The sequence below is a fragment of the Morus notabilis genome, unplaced genomic scaffold (assembly GCF_000414095.1).
Source record: "Morus notabilis unplaced genomic scaffold, ASM41409v2 Scaffold172, whole genome shotgun sequence".
Taxonomy (NCBI): domain Eukaryota; kingdom Viridiplantae; phylum Streptophyta; class Magnoliopsida; order Rosales; family Moraceae; genus Morus; species Morus notabilis.
Genome location: NW_010362230.1, coordinates 1031188 through 1049543, shown reverse-complemented (window position 1 = coordinate 1049543; position 18356 = coordinate 1031188). Strand labels below are relative to the sequence as shown.

The 18356-nt window shown below is 36.4% G+C and overlaps 1 protein-coding gene across 1 annotated transcript in view; it reads right to left on the bottom strand.

Moving 5' to 3' along the window:
• Positions 1–15480, bottom strand: part of LOC21407894 (glutamine--tRNA ligase) — a 28687-nt gene extending 13207 nt beyond the window's left edge. The window contains exons 1-10 of the mRNA XM_024167720.1: positions 15241–15480; positions 14783–14833; positions 14574–14645; positions 14389–14488; positions 14053–14148; positions 13725–13786; positions 13533–13634; positions 13363–13455; positions 5049–5201; positions 4910–4965 (exon numbers count right to left, since the gene is read on the bottom strand). Coding sequence (XP_024023488.1) covers positions 4910–4965; positions 5049–5201; positions 13363–13455; positions 13533–13634; positions 13725–13786; positions 14053–14148; positions 14389–14488; positions 14574–14645; positions 14783–14833; positions 15241–15378 — 923 coding nt within the window. The 5' untranslated portion in view covers positions 15379–15480. The remainder of the gene's footprint in view (positions 1–4909; positions 4966–5048; positions 5202–13362; positions 13456–13532; positions 13635–13724; positions 13787–14052; positions 14149–14388; positions 14489–14573; positions 14646–14782; positions 14834–15240) is intronic.
• Between the last annotated feature and the right edge of the window lie 2876 nt (positions 15481–18356).

The window sequence follows — 18356 nt, the reverse complement described above, 5'->3', positions numbered from 1 at the left end:
AAATTCCCCTTCTTCCTCAAGTTTAATAGTAACAAAAAACACACCCAGGAAACTCTCAACCACTTCGTCTAACGTCCCAAATTACCAAAATTCCTCCGGAGCGACCCACAGTCAGCAGCAATACTCATTCGTTGAACCGGGACTGCCAAATACTACCAACAAATCTCATATGTACTTCCTTTCTTTTAATTTCTTAAAGAATCAAAATATTCTCCCCTCCTTTTTAAGGCAGAGTTCCCTCCTCTGATATTCCATGTCATCAACTTCATTTAATATTATCAGCATCCCCATTATCCTTCTTGTCATACCAGATATTGAACTCCAAATTCTTCAATTCCCGGTTGACCTTTTCTTCTGGCAGTTTTTGCAGTCCCTTCAACATTGCCTTTATTCACTTTCTCCGAAACTAAAAGTTGGATCTGCATATTTTGAATTACTGACTAAATTTTGCTCGGCTCCACTCCACTCTCCTTCCTCCAATAATTAGTGTACTAAATTGTTCCTATCTTACAATTAACCTATTCTCATCTCCCGAACATGATTCAGCACTTCCCAATCCTTGTTCCCCTTCGATCCTACCAACTTCTGATTTGCTTCCTTCCAATGGCCCGCCTTCCTTCTCTTCCATCTCAACCGGTGACACTGACGCTAAAGGAGACAGAATTGAAGCATTTGAACATAGCTCCAGCTTATTAGTCGTTTGGTTATCTGCGTCTAATCCCTCCAGGGTACCTGGTGCGGTTTGAGATAAAGTTTGGCAGGCCAATTTTCTCTGACTTGCTTAGGAGTTGGGGTTCCTTTTTGTAATTTTGTTCTCATTGTTTTGAGTTATTGTGTCTTTGGGGTTGATATTATCACCACTTTGTTCATTGGCTCTGCTTCAGCCTTGTCGTTGTAAGGAAAATTCTTCCTCTACTAGTACATTTCTATTTTCTCTATTTTTATAATAAAGTTATGTTTCTTTTCAACAAAAAAAAAACAGAGAAGTCTCACTTCTTCAAGACCCGTAAAACCCTCTCGATCACGCTTTCCATCAATCTCCTCTGTTGAGCAAACAGAAGAGACTGATCACGTATTGCTATCATCTCCCGATATACCTTCTTCGTGAGGAATAAAATCTTCTTCTACTTCAACATCTGTGCGCCCTACGTCTAGGATGAAATCTATTGCTCTATCATCGGTTTGCTTCTTCTGAGCTTTTTTGGATCGTCAATAGAAGAAAGGGAAAGGTTTGGTTCTGCGATTCTCTAAATTGCCGTCACTAGAATAATGCATAACTGATTTTTTGGGAATTCTCATCTGAATTTCCTCCTCCCATTTTTTAATCTTGGCCCTAATGAAATCTGACTTCGTTTTGGGCCTCCACCGCTTGCCCACTCTATTTGAACCCACCCTAACTAGTTCTGAGGATGCTTTACCTAGGCCCACCTTCGGATTAATCAATAGCTGATCCTTATCATTGAGCCTAATAATTAGAGGCCCAATATCTGAGGTAGCCCGATCCTTGTTAGGTGACTCCTCCACTTCTAATAAATATTTATATCCCAAAATTCCAAATTTATTGGACAGAAATAATTCCCTTTCCCTTTTTCAAGTGGTAGGTAGCATTGATTATTTGCATAATTGAGAATCGACTCTTCAACTACGGATACTCTCAAGTCTCTCTTCTCTTGAGATTGATGCAGCATTGTACCAAAATCCACATGTACCGAGTTTGCATGGTTACGTGGAACCTCCCTTGCCAATTCTCTGCAACGTGGAATCCCTGCAGATGAAGACCCCATATTACTATTCCCGGTCGACCATTCATCTCCTTCACCATGACCGCTTTTCACATCGTTGATACCTGAGAACCTGTTCACCAAAAAATCTCCCATGTTTCTGTTTGTTCCTAATTTTTGCTGAACTGGTTGCTTCGTTCTAGAAATTTGATCCCGTTCTCTCCAATTCCATAATCTTTCTTGTTTTGATTCACGGGTTTGGCATGCCCCTCTGTGCTTCTGAAAATCAAACCCCATGTTCTACCAATAGATTGAATCTAGTTATTATCTAGATTTAATAGCCCTAAATGAATCCTCTCACCTTGACATTGAACCTCCATTATAGGCCATAGAAGCCCTTTTTTAAAGCCTTTTTGACTTAAATTTTTCCAAACATTAGGAATGTTTGCTTGAAAGTTTCCTTCGCAACCTCGATTAGACCTCCACATGATTCGCATATAACCTTAAAAGCATGGACGTTCCAAAGACATAGAGGCAGGCCCTCAATTCCAATCCAGCTATTCTTGGCTTCAATTTGGACATACTCCCAGTGAGAAAATATCGACCATGGTTCCATCTTCACCACTGGATTCTTTCTGCAGAACATCATTTTCTCTGTCAACAACAAATTCCTTTCAACTTCATCTTTACACCATGTGACTACTCTATCTGCTACCAAGGGAACCACCTCGACAAACCGGTTCAACCTGCTTTCAATCATCCCCTTAATAAACGTCCATTCAATATCCACTCTTCTTCTCACTATATCTACTGCCGTTCACCAAGACACCAAATTCCTTCATCAAACAAGACCACAACTGATGAGAAAACGGGCAGTGTAAAAATTAATGGTCAAATGTTTCACCATCATTCTTGCATAAAGAACACTAGTTGGGCGAGATCGTAAGATAACGATTTCTGCGCTAAAACACCTCATGAGTTAAAAGTTCCACGACCTCACCCAACTCCCTAGGATTCCTCCTAAGGTGTAAATTCTAAGAAATTACATTATTAACACCGAATAAAGAGAAGAAACTGGCTCATTATGAAGGGAAGAAAGACGAAACAAACTCGGAAATTGACAGGAAAAAGACTCTAGACCCACCCACACATCCTCCCAAAATCTCAATCTCCTCCCATCCCCTACCTTCACCTTAACTTGGCCGAGTAATAAGCTATATAAAGATTGAATAGCTTTCTACAGAGATCGAAAGGTAACCCTCGCACAATCTATATAAAGACTAGATAAAAAAATATTGATCAAAGCTTATAGACTTCAACAATTAATTAAAAGCTAGACGTCTACAAGGGAAAAAGAAAATTATCTGCTTCCAAAGAATATAATATAATAAGCTAGTCTGTCACTGCAATTACAAACAATACATCATCGAATGCTAGATCTTTTTTTTTAAAGAATAAAACTCCTTTCATTCATAAGAAAATAAATTACAAAGGAAAGAGGATGACAATTCCCTCTTTTCATTGATAAGAAAATAAATTACAAAGAAAAGAGGATGACAATTCCTCTACAAACAACTAAAAAGCAAAAAAGCAAAAGAACAAGAACAAAGACTAAACAGAAATAATAATGAACATTGAGACAGAAGACCATTATCTTCTCCGAATAACATCCCTCAATGTAAACGAATGTTATCAAGAAAACTCCATGGGTGCGTTTGAAATTGTTTTTTGGTTGTTTTTAAAAACGTTTTCGCACGTCTTTTAAGGCACGAAAATGAAAACGATCTAAAAACTGCATTTGTTTAGCAAATGTTTTGAAAACAAAAACGAAAACAAAAAACAATGAAAATAGTTTTTGTAAAGTTAGAAAACGATTAAAAGTTGTTTTTCCTTTTCCATTTTCATTTTCTAGTACTTACCAACGATGTTACATTGAATTATTTAATTATTAATTACTAATTATATAATATATTAATTAATAATTAATAAATAGATATGACCAACTAATAAATAGATAGTAATTACTTAATTATTAATTATTATTAAATTATTATTAAATTTGTTATTTATTAATAAAAATGATAAATAATAAATATTAATTAATTATTTCGTTAAAGATTAATTGCCAAAAATTGATTATATAATATATAAATAATAGAATACTTAATAATAAGTTATTAGATAAATAACTAATAATTAATATATCAATCATATATATTAATTATAATCTATTAATTAGTAAATAATTGATAAATAAAAAACAAAGTAATTACTCAATTAATAATCAATATTAAATTATACAATAAATTGTAATATACTAATCAATAGTAATTAATAATTGATAATTAGCAATTCATCATTATTTAAAGTAATTATCAAAAATTGATCATGCAATAGATCAAATAATAGATTATTAAATAAATATTAGTAACTAATTACCTATTATTTATGTAACTAAAAGTTAATTATTTAAATAGTAAATAGAATATAAATATATTATTTATATACTAATTATTTTTTCTTAATACACATTAATTACTTATCAACTAATAAATATGAATACGTTGCTAACATAGTAATTACTTATAACTAATTATTAATTACTATTTTTTAATTATTTAGCATACTAAAGCATTATATATATAGTTTAATTATCAATATACCCATTAATTATAATATATCCATTATTATTGTATTTTTAATATATTAATTTTTATTTGTTAGGTGATTATCAATTATTAATTACTTCATATATTAATTTAACATTATTAATTACATGTACTCAAAACAAAATTTCATAAATATAACCAAACACTATTTTACTTTTTTATTATACTCAAAACAATCTCTTAAAAGATCAACCAAATGCAATTTCAGTATCGGTCTCTAGTATCGGTCTCAGAATGATTTTCAAAACAATCTCATTTTCATTTTTGTACTGAAAACAAAATCATTTCGAAAACATTACCAAATAGGCCTATATATACTTGCAGCACTTTTCTTTTTCCTTTTATGATCAACATACTTTCAGCACTCTGATATTAGAAATTGTAAGCCCCATACAAAGTGGTATTATCACTGCAGTGCATTATGATCCTTCAGATGTTTCTTGTTTTCCTTCTTTCATTTTTCATTGTATACAAAAGTTAATTAAATATATTAATAAAGCTCAAACAAGTAATTCTCACCTTAAGTAGCATTGTCCACCTCTATCTTTAGCCAGGCCAAAGTCAACAAACATTGCCTGATAAACAAGGACAGTTACAAGATGAAGACCAATATCAAAGCAGTAGAATGCCAATATAAAAGACAAGGCTTAAAACAAACCTTGGCATGACCTATATGTAGATAACCGTTTGGTTCAGGAGGAAAGCGAGTTAAAACTTTCCCTCCTGTTACTTTCAAGTGTTTCTCAAGCAGTTCCTTTGTATTGCAACATCTTAGGATAGACCCGTCACTAAAGAAAACTTCAGTGTGAACCTGAAATTAACAAGAACTAGATTAAATAGGAATTTAACATATATAAAGCACCAACTGACGATGTGAAATGAAAAGCTTGAGATTCACTCTAACTACTTAACGTACTGGAGCTTATCAAAGAAGCATGCTCAAGGGAAAATAGCTTTTATAAGAACCATTCTTGCAAACTTTTCAGATTTTTATTATCATTATATATATTATATATCTTTTTTTTCTTTTTGGGTATATAACAAAGCCGCATTATTTGTTTCTCACATTTCTCCAAACAAGAATTCAAACAAATATTTTGTATTGTTTCCAATTCGGTGAAGCCCTCAGCCTTCATTTAATAAGAGAACAATTAGTTCCTCCTTTGTCAAAACATCAACTCAAAGCAATATATATATATATATATATATATCTGTATGTGTGTGTGTGTGTGAATAGCTTAAGGAAAGCCCAAGTTCCCACATCAAGTCAACTAGAACGCTACCAGTAGCATTACATCTTAAAATTTAAACTACTTTATATGATGCAAGCAAAAGTTCTGTTATCAAAATGGCTTGATTGAATACATGATGGGTTTTGTGCGATGTAGTTTAGAGAGAGATGCTCTCCCTTCTCTCTAGAATTCTAAACGTCAAACTTTGAGCTTTCTAGATTTTTCATCATGAATCCGGTTTTCTTCACTGGGTTTAAACATCAGTTTAGAATTAACTCAAAGTTATTTACTATCTCTTTAGGCCAGGGCCATCAATTTCGAGGAGGTCAAGAAGAATTGTAGGTTTTTTTCTCACATGTTAGTGATGCTGCTTTTTGGTTGAGTGACACATTGGAGATCATCTGGCAATTTGAAGCAGGACAGAGGTTTAAGCGCAAGTTCACTAACTCCTCAATGACCATATTGGTGGAGATTTTAGTTAATATTCGAGGGGAGTTCTTAAAGATTATGAAGGTGCATAATGGCGTGGTCAGAAACTTATTCCTTCCGGGAGATAGTTTCAAGTCTGGATGGGGGACGATGAAGGCTAAGCTTGATGTTATTCTGAGAAGGGATTCTAGAGCCTCGTCTTTGATAGAGGGGCTATGAAAGAGGAGACCTTCAAGGAAGCAGCCATGAACAGAGGCAAGGTAGTTAATGCAGAGGGCCACCAAAGATTCAGTCTTGCTCAAAGAGTTAATTACAGAAGTGGCTGCAGAGGGCCGCCAACCTGTCAGCCACGAACAGAGGCAAGGTACTCACTCGGAATCATGATAAGGATAACCATATACAACATTTGTATCAGAAAAGGAGGATAGTGATGTTGTAAAGTGATGGAGATTGGCAGTAGTTAGCAGGAATAGTGTGGACTGGACGTGGGAGGCTATCAAAGATGAACTAAAGAGGAAACTGTCAAGGTCAACTGAGTTGGTGCCTTTGGCAGCAAACAGGGCAGTTACTTGGTGTAGGGACGAAGCGGAGAGAATTTCGTTACTATCAGAAAAGGCTCTATTTTACAGAAAGTTCCTCATCACAAACATGGAGCTCTAGTCGTTGTATTCTCATTGGGATTTTCTCAGATCGAGGCAAGAAATAGCTAGATTGGAATTGAAGGGCTGCCGCTAAATCTATGGAACTACCATGTTTTCAAAATCATAGGAGATAGCTGCGGCGGTCTCGTCAAAATTGCAGAGGATACATTAGATCAATCTTTTATGTTATTTGCCAAGATAAAGGTGAGGGGTTTAAAAGATGGCTTCACGTCACCGATTATGGAAGTTCCATGTCAAGGAGAGAGGATTCATCTTGGATTATTCAATATGGAAAACAATCAGCATTGTAGCACATCGCCCAATGGTAGAACTGGGGGTCTTATTTGGAGAAGTATTGAGATGGCTGGAGATGCAAATGCAGGAAAGGAGGACTAAATCAACAAAGTATCTGGGATTAAATTCTTGAAACGCGGCGATACTGGCAATACTTTTGGTGAGGAGGCTGCTTTCGATGGAGACAAGAGCGAGATTTCGATCCTTAAGGCCACCAGCGCAAGCAAGGAACGCAGGAGTCAAGGTGAGAAGTCGGTGGGCAAAATCGTTGTCTTCCTTCATGTCTTGGGTAACACGTGGAAAGCGGTTAAGGGGGAACGCGACATGCCCTCAGGGTGATTCGTCTCACATGGAAGGGAAGTTAGACTCGATAGTTGAAGAGACGCCCCTAGATTTAGGAGCAAATTATATTCGGTTGCCGCCTAAAAAAAGGGGTTTCTCTGGGCCTGTTTGTTTTTGTTTTCGTTTTCATTTTTCACGTTTTTCGAAGCTAAAAAATGAAAACACAATCTAAAAACGCGTTTGGCACAAAACTTTTCAAAAAACAAAAACAAAAACGTTTGTCTTTTTGTGAAAAACTGAAAATGAAAAAAAGCCGTTTTCTCATTTTCGTTTTCTTCTTCTGAAAACGGTTTTCATTTTTTTTTTCCTTCTCTCTCTTCTCCACTGCCCACCACCCCCGACAGCACCCCCTCCCCCACTCCGACATCAACACCGATTGAAGGAGATGAAGGACGCCGGAGATGAAGGACGACAGAGAGAGACGTCGCCGGAGATTCCCTCGCTCGATGGCTATCGTTAGTCGTCGGACGCGCGCCGCCGTCACTACGCCCACGTGAACACCGCCCTCAACACCGGCTGAAGGAGATGAAGCGTCGTTTCTCGTCGTCTCCGGGGCCGACGGCCCCATGCCGCAGACGAAGGCGCCCCCCCCGGATTCTTCCCGTTATGTATATATAATGATGTTTATTTAATATATTTAATAATATTATTTATTTAATATATTATTACATGTTTTCAAAAATTAAACTATCAAACGCAGTTTCAGTTTTTTTTAAAACTAAAATCAATCTCTGAATAAAACTACCAAACGCATTTCAAAAATAATTCCAAAATGAAAATAAAAACGTTTTCATTTCTATTTTCATGCAGAAAACAAAATCATTTTAGAACCAATTCCAAACGCACCATCTATTTCCTTATCCAATAAATTCGGGGTTCTAGAAGATTCCAATTAGGACACGAGGGGTGAATCTATTACATGCAATCAAGCCCATTCTGAGCTTGGGCTGAAAATAGGTGGGCCCAGTTCAACGGATCAAAAGCTTTGATTGTCTAGAATTGGGCTTTTGTAAGGACTAGTTAATGTTAGTAGAAAGCTCAAATGGGCCTCAGGTGGAGGCACAAAAGGAAGGGTGATTTTATTAGGGCCAAAATAAAGAAGTGGGAGGACAATTTTCTGAGGAAGAAACCCAGAAATCCGGTTTTGCACTCCTCTGCGACGCGAGTTAGAAAAGCGACGAATAAAACCTTATCCCCTTTTTTATCAACAATCTAGGCCTTTCAAGAAAGGTCTAAAAGGTCAGAATATGGAGGACACCGACGTCAATCCAAATTTGCCTGGCGTTGATTCAGAGGGAGAATTTGTTGCAGATTCAGAGTGGGGGACTTTGACGTTAAGTGGCACGGAGGTTTGGATGAGGATGAAAATAGCTCTCGATCAGTTTCTTCTTTCTGTTCAGAAGCTAATGTGGGGGAGCAAGAAGATTTTGTCGGGCTGGAGGAGGTTCAGTTTCTCATCGCAGCGGCTGATGATGAGCGGGTAAGTCCCAATCCTCTAGATATATCTGAGCAACGAGTGCTAGATTTCTCTCCATTAACCTTGCTGGTTCCACCAGAATTGGAGAATATTTCGGATGATATAAGGGCAGGAGCAGTCCTGGAAAGTAAAGAAGCAGAGGCTTCAATTTCGGCAAAGGAAAGGATAGGCTCCAAGAATGATAATCGGCAATCATCATTGGCAAACAGGAGTAGCACAGTGAAAATTGGGGGAAAGTTAAATGGATTAAATTAAGGATGTTATTGAGACTATGCAACTCCAAATATCAACACCAAAGGGTCCATAAGAATCAGTCGAAGGCACAACCAAATCTGTCCGGAGCAGGGGCCGAGAGGGAGTTGAAAAACTTAGAGTTCAACGTCTAGTATGATAGGAATGTTAACGGGGTTGTTGATGGTCATAGATGCAACTGATGTCATGGAATATTAGAAGAGGGATCTCTTTTTTAAAAAGAAGAGGAGTTAGGGAGGTGGTTTGCATGGAGAACCCCAATGTTCTGATTATTCAAAAGGTCAAGAGGCAACAGGTAGATAGAAGGTTCGTAAGAAGTATTTGGCAGTCTAGATTTAAAGAATGGGTTCTATTACCAACAGTGGGTCATTCGGGGGGAATTTTAGTAGTGGGATTAAAGTGGTGGAGAGTTTGTTGGGGGATTTCTCCGTTACAATTAAGGTCGAAGAAGGAGATTTTTGGCGGCTATCGGGAGTCTACGGCCCAAATCATTACAATAGAAGAAGTCAGCTTTGGGATGAATTGACTGGTCTTTGGAGTTTGTGTGGGCAAAGATGGTGTGTTGGCGGCGATTTCAACGTTATGAGATTTCTTTCGGAGAAGTGCGGTAGCGACCGAGTCACTAGACGCATGAGAATCTTTGACAAACATACTGAAAAATGTCCCGCCCGCCCCTACATAATGCAAAGTTCACTTGGTCAAATTTCAAGGAAAATCCCGTTTGTTGCATATTGGATCGTTTTCTACTCTCAGAAGTTTGATCAAAGTTATTCCCGTTTGGGCGGCAAGAAGCATTTGTTAGAGCAATTTCGGATCACTGCCCCATTATTTTGCATACAAATCCCCCCAAATGGGGGCCTTCTCCGTTTAGGTTTGATAATGCCTGGCTAGAGAATAAAGATTTTGTTAGAAAATTGAAGATTTGGTGGAGGAAGAGGAGGTCAGCGGGTGCGACGGATACAAATTAATGAGGAAGTTGAAACTGCTTAAAAGAAAAGTGAAAAATTGGAGTGTGGAGGAGGCTAAGGCGTCTAAGGTGGAGAAGGGAAAGATTCTAAAGAGGATCCGAAAGATTGATCGAAAGGAAGGGGGCCTAGATTGGTTGGCGGGTTTTGTAGAGGAGAGACAATAGCTTAAACAACGCTATCTTCGCATGATTGAGTCGAAGGACAGAGCGTTGAAATTGAGATGCAAGGCCACTTAGGCTAGGGAGGGAGATGCGAACACCAAGCTCTTTCATCGGCTATTAAATGCAAGGAAAACAAGAAACACAATTTCTAAGCTGGAAAATGCAGAAGGGGCTATAGTGGACGATGAGGCGGAAATTATTAAGATGGTTGTGGGATTCTATGAGTCTATAAATCTTCGGGAGGTGAGTTTAGTGGAGTTGAAGGTTTAAACTGGAGCCCTATTTCAGTTATGAGTGCAGAGCTAGAAAAACCATTTGAAGAAAGTGAAATCAAACGCGCAGTTTTCAACTACGATGGAAACAAGGCTCTTGGACCAGACGGTTTCACTCTCTCTTTTGAAATGCTGGGAGTTTGTTAAAAGTGATGTTTTTAAGGCCCTAGATGAATTTTGGAGATCAGGTATCATCAATAATATAACCAATGAAAGATACATTTCTCTTATTCTGAAAAAGGCCAATTCGAGTAGAATAAAGGATTTCAGGCCCATGAGCTTGGTATTAAGCTTATTTGAGATCATTCCGAAGGTTTTGTGAAATAGACTAAAGGGCGTTCTTGAGGAGACAATTTCAGAAGTCCAAGGGGCTTTTGTTGCAGGCAAGCAGCTTTTGGATCTCGTTTTGGTGGTTAATGAGGTGATTGGAGATTACAGCTCATCGGGGAAAGAGGGGGTTGTGGTAAAGATTGATTTTGAGAAGGCTTATGACCATGTATAGTGGAATTTCTTACACTTCGTGTTAGAGAAAAAAGGGTTCAGAGTCAAATGGAGAAGGTGGATTCCGGGTTGCCTTAATTCAATGTCGTACTCTGTAATGATAAACGGCAGACCTAAGGGCAAGTTCACAGCTTCTAGAGGGCTCAAGAAAGGAGACCCTTTATCCCTCTATCTGTTCACAATTGTAGTAAATGTTTTAAGCAGATTAATTACCAGGGCTATGGAAGTTTCCCTAATCAAGCCATTAAGTGTGGGGAGAACAAACTTCAAAATTAGTCAACTACAATTTGCTGATGATTATTTGTTTTTCAGCTCTCCGGAAGAGAAAGTTTTCAAACTTATCAACTATTTTGGTTATCTTTTGTCTGATATCGGGGCTAAAAGTTAATTTGGAGAAAAGCGTCATTTTTAGAATTAATTTGGAGTAAGTCAAGCTGTCCACTTTGGCTAGAGTCGTTGGGTGCTCTATAGGTTCTTGGCCTATAAAATATTTGGGCCTTCCTTCCCCTTGGAGCAAATCTTCATCAGCATTTTGGGAACTGGTGCTGACTAGAGTGGCAAAGAGGTTGGACAGGTGGAAGAAAGCTTTCCTTTCGAGAGGTGGTTGGCTAACTCTCATTCAGTTGATTCTAACATCTCTGCCATAATACGATATGTCGGTTTTTAGAATTCCTGCAAGTGTTGCGGAGGAAATCGAGAAGTTAATACAAGATTTTTTTTTTTTTTGGCTGGATACTCAGAGGATAATGCTACACATTTAGTGGCATGGGATCATGTTTGCAAACCTAAGGAACTCGGGGTTTGGGCATTGGTAACGTCAAGAAGAGAAATGAGGCATTGTTAGCTAAGTGGTTATAGTGATTTTCGTTGGAACAAGATTCTCTTTGGCATAATCGCAAGGAAGTACCGGTTGATTCAGAGCAATTGGGACTCAAGGGTTGCCTCACGAGTTACTTTTCGTTGCCCCTTGGAAATCTGTTCTATCAATCACAGAGGCTTTTTCAGGAAAGTCAAATGGAAGATAGGATCTGGGGATATAATTAGATTTTGGGAGGATGTTTGGTACGAAGAGAGGCCATTGAGTTCCAAATTTCCTGCTCTATACAGGATTTCATCCATTCACGATCAGCCTATTGCAAGTTTTCTTTCGGCTTTTGATCTCCAAGGTGGTGGCTTTGTTTCGTGGGATCTTCAGTTTTCTCGAAATCTGACGGATAGGGAGTTAAGGGAGGTTTCCGAGCTCATTGTGACTGTGGAAAGGGTTAGACTTAATGGTGTGGTCCAAGACAAAAGGGATTGGATACTAAAATCTAATGGTCTGTTTACTGTTAAATCATTCTTTTCTTCTTTGACCTCTGTGGATTCAGCTCCAAGCTTTGTTTATTACACCCATATCTGGAAAACCTGTGTTCCAGTCAAGGTCAGAGTTTTTGGGTGGCATCTTGATCTTAACAAATTAAACACTCATGATTTGTTGCATTGCAGAAGTCCTTTTCTCAATATCTCTCCGAATTGGTGTGCTTTATGTAAGAATAGCGGCAAGACACCAGATCATATATTTCTTCACTGCCCTTATTCTTTCCATATTTGGTCATTTCTCCTAAATGAGTTAGGTTTTTGTGGGTGCTGCCCGGGAGTTGTGCTGAGCTTTCTCAAATTCTCTCCACCATCGGGCCTAAGTCACAGGGGGAGTAATTTTATGGAGGGTCGCATCGTTAGCTTTTTGATGGGGTATTTGGCTAGAAAGAAATAGTAGAGTTTTTGAGGACCATAAGGAGGAGGCATGCGTTTTATGGGATAAAATTAAGTATTGGGTCTCCTTGTGGGTATATGGGGATTAGGAGTGGTCGGCTATCACTTTCAGATTTGGTCAGGGATTGGTCTCCGTTTTTGTAGCTTGGTCATCTTTTTGTTTCAGTACTCAACTTTTATTTGTATTTTTGAACCTAGTCTGTCAGAGGAAAACTCTCCTGCTTTCTAGTGTTCCTTTTTCAGAAGAATAATAGTCTCATTTCTTTTCAAAAAAAATAAAAATACAAAATACAAAATTGTAGGTTCTGTGGTGACTTTCTGGCAGATATACATCTCGCTTATAATCTAATACTTTTTACTTTATTCTTACTTTTTCTATTGGTGAGAAGCCATATTTTCTGTTGATTTTATGTTCTCCCAAAAAGACTTGACAAAACTGATTCAGTCGTGTGTGATACAGTTTAAGTCCAATCTGATTTCACGTTACCAAAAGTTTCAGTGACAACCTTGGTTGCAAAAGATAAATAACTACCTTCAGAAACTTGTTGACGAAGAACGGATTAAATTGAAATTTCTCTACTTTAAGATTGTTGTATGACTAGAGAAAAGTTGAACAAATAGAAAAAAGATCATAAAAAGGGCAGTCATTACCTTTAAATTTTCCTCAGGCTGGGGGAATATGGAAAATGGATTAATATCTTCTTCAGATGGATGTTCTGGAGCAGAAACAATAGCGCTTTTATCCTACGTGATTCGAACGAGAGACGGAGTTATGAGATGGTGTGAAACAAAATAAGACGAAAAATCGTGAATTAGCTAACCTCAACTTTAGCAGGCTTCTCTTTCTTCTTTTTGGGAACCTTTTCATTATCCGCTGCAGTTCTTTCCCCAAGCAATTCATACAGTTTCGAGTCAATAAGTTGCTGTAAAGATGGAAAAGACAAAAGACACGTTTACAATCAAAGACAACTAACTTATATGATATTAAAACAAAGAAGTCTATTAACATTCACCTTGACAATTTTTGGATCAGCCCATGGTTGCCTCTTCCGAACATGTGCAAACAAATCACCCACTAGAAGCAGTACCAGAATGCCAATTTTCAGTAGTGTTAGAAGACTTGAAAAAATAAAAACTCTTCAATTTCGGAACGGAATATTGAATACATTCCTTTGAAAATCATAAGATGACAAAAGCAAATTATGAAAATGTGTGCACTCTCAAGCAGGAAACCATTAGCAGAGCTAATAGAACACTGTAAGTTCACAAATTATATACTTTTATAGTTACTGCTATCACTTTCGAAGATTAGAGGGGATAGGGGGAGGGAGAAGGACATACCATTTGTTCGGTAACGTTCCTCCAAAATGGCATTCTTATTCTCTTCAAAAACATCATTGACAGTATTTCCAATTTCTTCCACTGAAACCTCAACACCTGCTTGCAAGTTGCAATGTCAATAGGTCATTCGGCTAACGAAGAACTCCAAGAAAGAAAAAAAAAGGAAAAGAAAAGAAAAGAAATCAATGCAAACTGAGTGGCGTTAACTATAAGCATGACCAAATAATTGTCAAGTGAGACATTGGGTACATTAATGTGCAATGTTATCGCGTCCTTAAGCAACAAACATTCTAGTCTACAAACTTCAAGCAAGAAAAATGACTCGATTAAACATACCAACACCACAAGCTTCTTCAAATTCATTTAACTTAAAATTCTCCGGCCCCAAGGTGGCAAAAAATGAAAATGCCGCTTCTAACTGAGCTGGGGTTTTAATCTGGTCATAACAAAATGTGTCAGAAACGTCCTCACATCTGAATACCACAAAACTAACCATACTTTTAAGAGTTTGTGGGCCAAACCTTTGATGAAACTACGTACTCTACTAAGGTTGGGCGATGCACAAGGGAATTTGTTGGGTACTTTGTGGCAACCTGTCAGAAATAGGGAACCAATTTTATTCCTTTTAACGATGAAATTGAGTCATAACAAAAATTAATTTAAGGCAAAACACATATTATTTCAAAACAAAAAAAAATAGATATTGGAATAATTAAGGATATTGTATTACTGTGTATAGGAGATTTCCAACAGCCCGGCTGCATCCATCAGTTACACCAGCCTGATAAGATAGCCCCAAAAAGAAACAACGAATTTTAGTAAACTCCTTAATTTGCAAGCAAAAAAATAAAAAAATAAAAAAATAAAAAAGAAAAATAAACCTAGGGAGATAGAATTTTAACTCCGAAATAGGACTTTCATTTCTTTCATTTCTTTTCACTACCCAATAAAAAAAATTGAATGAATGAATTTTAATAAACTCCTTGATTTGGAAGCAAAGAAAAGCATATGCACATACATGCAAGCACATTGTATTGGATACTCTTAAAAAAAAAAAAAAAAAAAACATAACAGAGAAAAAAAAAATATTTGACTCCAAAACAGGACATTCATTTCTTTAATTTCTTATCGTGATTCCTCCATTTTCTTGCCAACCAAACAGAGGAAAGAAGAGGGAAAAAAACAGACCTCGTGGATGACAGCAGTGAGATTGGTGGTGACCTTGTTGTTGGCGACGGTGTTCTTGGCAGTTCGATCGTCCAATCCAATGCGGAGGAAGAGCTCCAAGCTCTTCTCCTTGTCAAAGCAGGTATCCTTCGCCGGCATCCTTTCAACAGAGGAGGCTGCTTTCTGTTCCGCGGTTGGAGCTGCCGGGGGATGTGAAAGTGTAAAGATTGTCCGACTTAGGGTATTGATTTTCAGTGACGTTCTGTTTTAACGATTGTAATAAGAAGGGGGATTCCTTTTTTTTTTTTTTCCTCCGTCTTCTTCGTTGAATTTACCATTTCGCCCCAAAATTTAGGTCATGTTTGAAATTGATTCTATTTTTATTTTTCACGTTTTTTGAGAAATAAAAAATGAAAACGTTTTTAAAAACAGTGTTTGGAGTAATAAAGACAAAAAATAGAAATGGAAACGATTTTTTAGTTTAGTATAAAATTAGAGAGAAATGAAAAATGACTTTTAGTCGTTTTTCATTTTTTATTTTCGTTTTCTCCTCTCTCGAGCAGAGAGAGAAAGAAAGACGTTAATGGGTTTTTTTACACTGAAAATAATCTCTTAATAAAACTACTAAACGCATTTTTAAAAATGATTTATGTCTGAGATTGAAAACGTTTTCATTTTCATTTTCATACAAAAAATAAAATCATTTTGAAACGAGTTCCAAATGCGCCCTTAGGGTCCGTTTAGTTCGCTGGATCGAATTTTTAATTCGAATTGAGATGTCATTTTATGTGAGAGCTTTTTACTGTAATAAAAAAGTTAAATGTAACTACTTCTGAGAGCTTTTTACTGTAATAAAACTCGAATTATAAACTCGAATCAGTAAAATGAACGGGACCTTAAGAAAAGTCTATTGCTTCATTTCTTTCGAGAGTTCTAATCTCATTTAAGATCATGATTTTTAATTTGCTACAGTATTTTCTCTCACAAAAAATTTAAATTTCAAATATTAGAATCATAAAACATGGTTCTGAATCCATGAACTAAACGTTACATATATATTTGCCTCCCCATTTTTTAACTTACTAGTTTTGTAACATGCTCCGCACTTATTATTACTGTGTTAGAAATACTTAAAAAGTTTATTATTTACCAAATAATGAGAAATTTATTTACACAACCATTTAAGAATTTTTAAATTTATTTTAAAAAACTTATGTGTAAAGATAACAATTGACGAAAAAATTAAGTAGGAACACATTTAAAAAAATTATTAGGTCAATTGATGTCATGAAGTGAAGTAACCGACAAAGTTAATTATTATTGATTATTTCATTAATTTTAACTCACAAAAAGGTGTAGGTCCTTGTTGTAATTAAAGAGATAATAAACTCTTAAATTAATAGAAGAATTAAACTCTCTTAATCCTAATGTACTATAAATTATCTCAATTTGAGAGGAAAAGATACGCACTAATTTTTTAATAGAATTGTCTCGTGATTGTCTTCACTTTGTCCTTGTTACTTTTTAGAAATTATTTGTATTCTAAGAGTATTCATCTAATTTCTTCATATTACTTATTTATTTAATCCAAATTTCTAGTCTATGAACGTTAATAAAATGTTGGATGAAATTTTGCTCCAACAATTGGTGTAACATCAAACATGTGCATAATATTTTGGAACTAAATTTAATATCATGGTATGAGGGAACTGTGGATTTTAGATTCAAATTTCAAAAATTTAAAGTTCAAAAAAATATTCCCATGATGAATTAAAAGAGTAGCAATATATATTTATAATATATACATATATATTGTATACTAGTTGAAGAACACGTGCTATGCACATCGAAAGTAATCGTATATTAAATTTTAATTATCGTGCTATTACTAAAAGCATGTAATAGCCCAAAAATAAATTAAAATTAAAAAGATTAAGTTTTAGAGCAAATAACCAAAAAAAAAGGATTAAAATGAAAGAGAAAAAACTCTTAGAGAGCAATAAAAAAAAACTGTGTGACATTGTTACTGTTCACGCATTTTCGACCGAGAAGTATGAGAACATTAAAAAACACTTTTCTCAAAATGAAAAGAGAAAAAAATGGAAAAACATCAACACAAAAAAAAAGTGAACAATGAAAACATTGTTCATAAAGGGTGATTTTCAACCAAAACTATGTCGTTTTGGTAGAAAATAGTGATGCCCATTGACATTTCTATATATTGAAAATGAAAGAGAGAGATCTTAGCGAGCAAAAAAAAAATTATAGCGACATTGTTACTGTTCACGCGTTTTTTATCAAAAAATACGTGAACAGTAAATGAATTTCTCAAGATGAAAAAGAACAAAACAGAAAAACTTCAAAAGCAAAAAATAAATAAATAAAAGAGAGAAAGAGAAAAATAGGTTAAGACTTGAGATGAATTAAAATTAATAGGCTAATAGTTTACATAAGTTAATAAATAGGCCAAATTACTGTTTTCGTCCATAATTTGTATGGTTATGAACCATAACTTGACAAGTTATTCCCGGTTTTTGTCCATAACTTATCTGGTTATGAACCATAACTTGACAAGTTTATCCATAACTTATCTGGTTATGAACCATAACTTGACAAATTATGGCCTATTAATTTCTATAACTAAAAGTTTGCCTATATACTTTCTTAAGCTTTTTATATTAGCTTATTTCTTACTATTTCTCTAAATAAAAAGTGAACAGTGAAAACACTGTTCGCAACGGATGATTTTCAAAGAAAACTATGACATTTTGGTTAAAGATAATGAGGCCCATTGACATTTCTATATATTGTTATAGACTAGTCTATTAGCACACTTCAGGTAGTGCTGAAAATTTGGGTCGGGCCAGACGGGGCGGCCCGAAGCTCGTCACTGTGGACCCGGGGCCCGGCCCGGCCCGGCCCTAATCCGTACAAGCCCGAGCCCGGCCCGGCCCTAGTGTAGGGCCGGGCTGGGCCGTAATTTCAAGCCCGCAGGCGGCCCAAGCCCGGCCCGAAAAGCCCGAATAGCCTGGCCTGAAAATAGCCCGAAATGGCCCGAATTATTTTTTTTTTTTTTTAGGTATTTCGGCCCAAGGCCTAGGCTGCCCAATTTTTTTTTTTTTTTTTGGGTCTTTTGG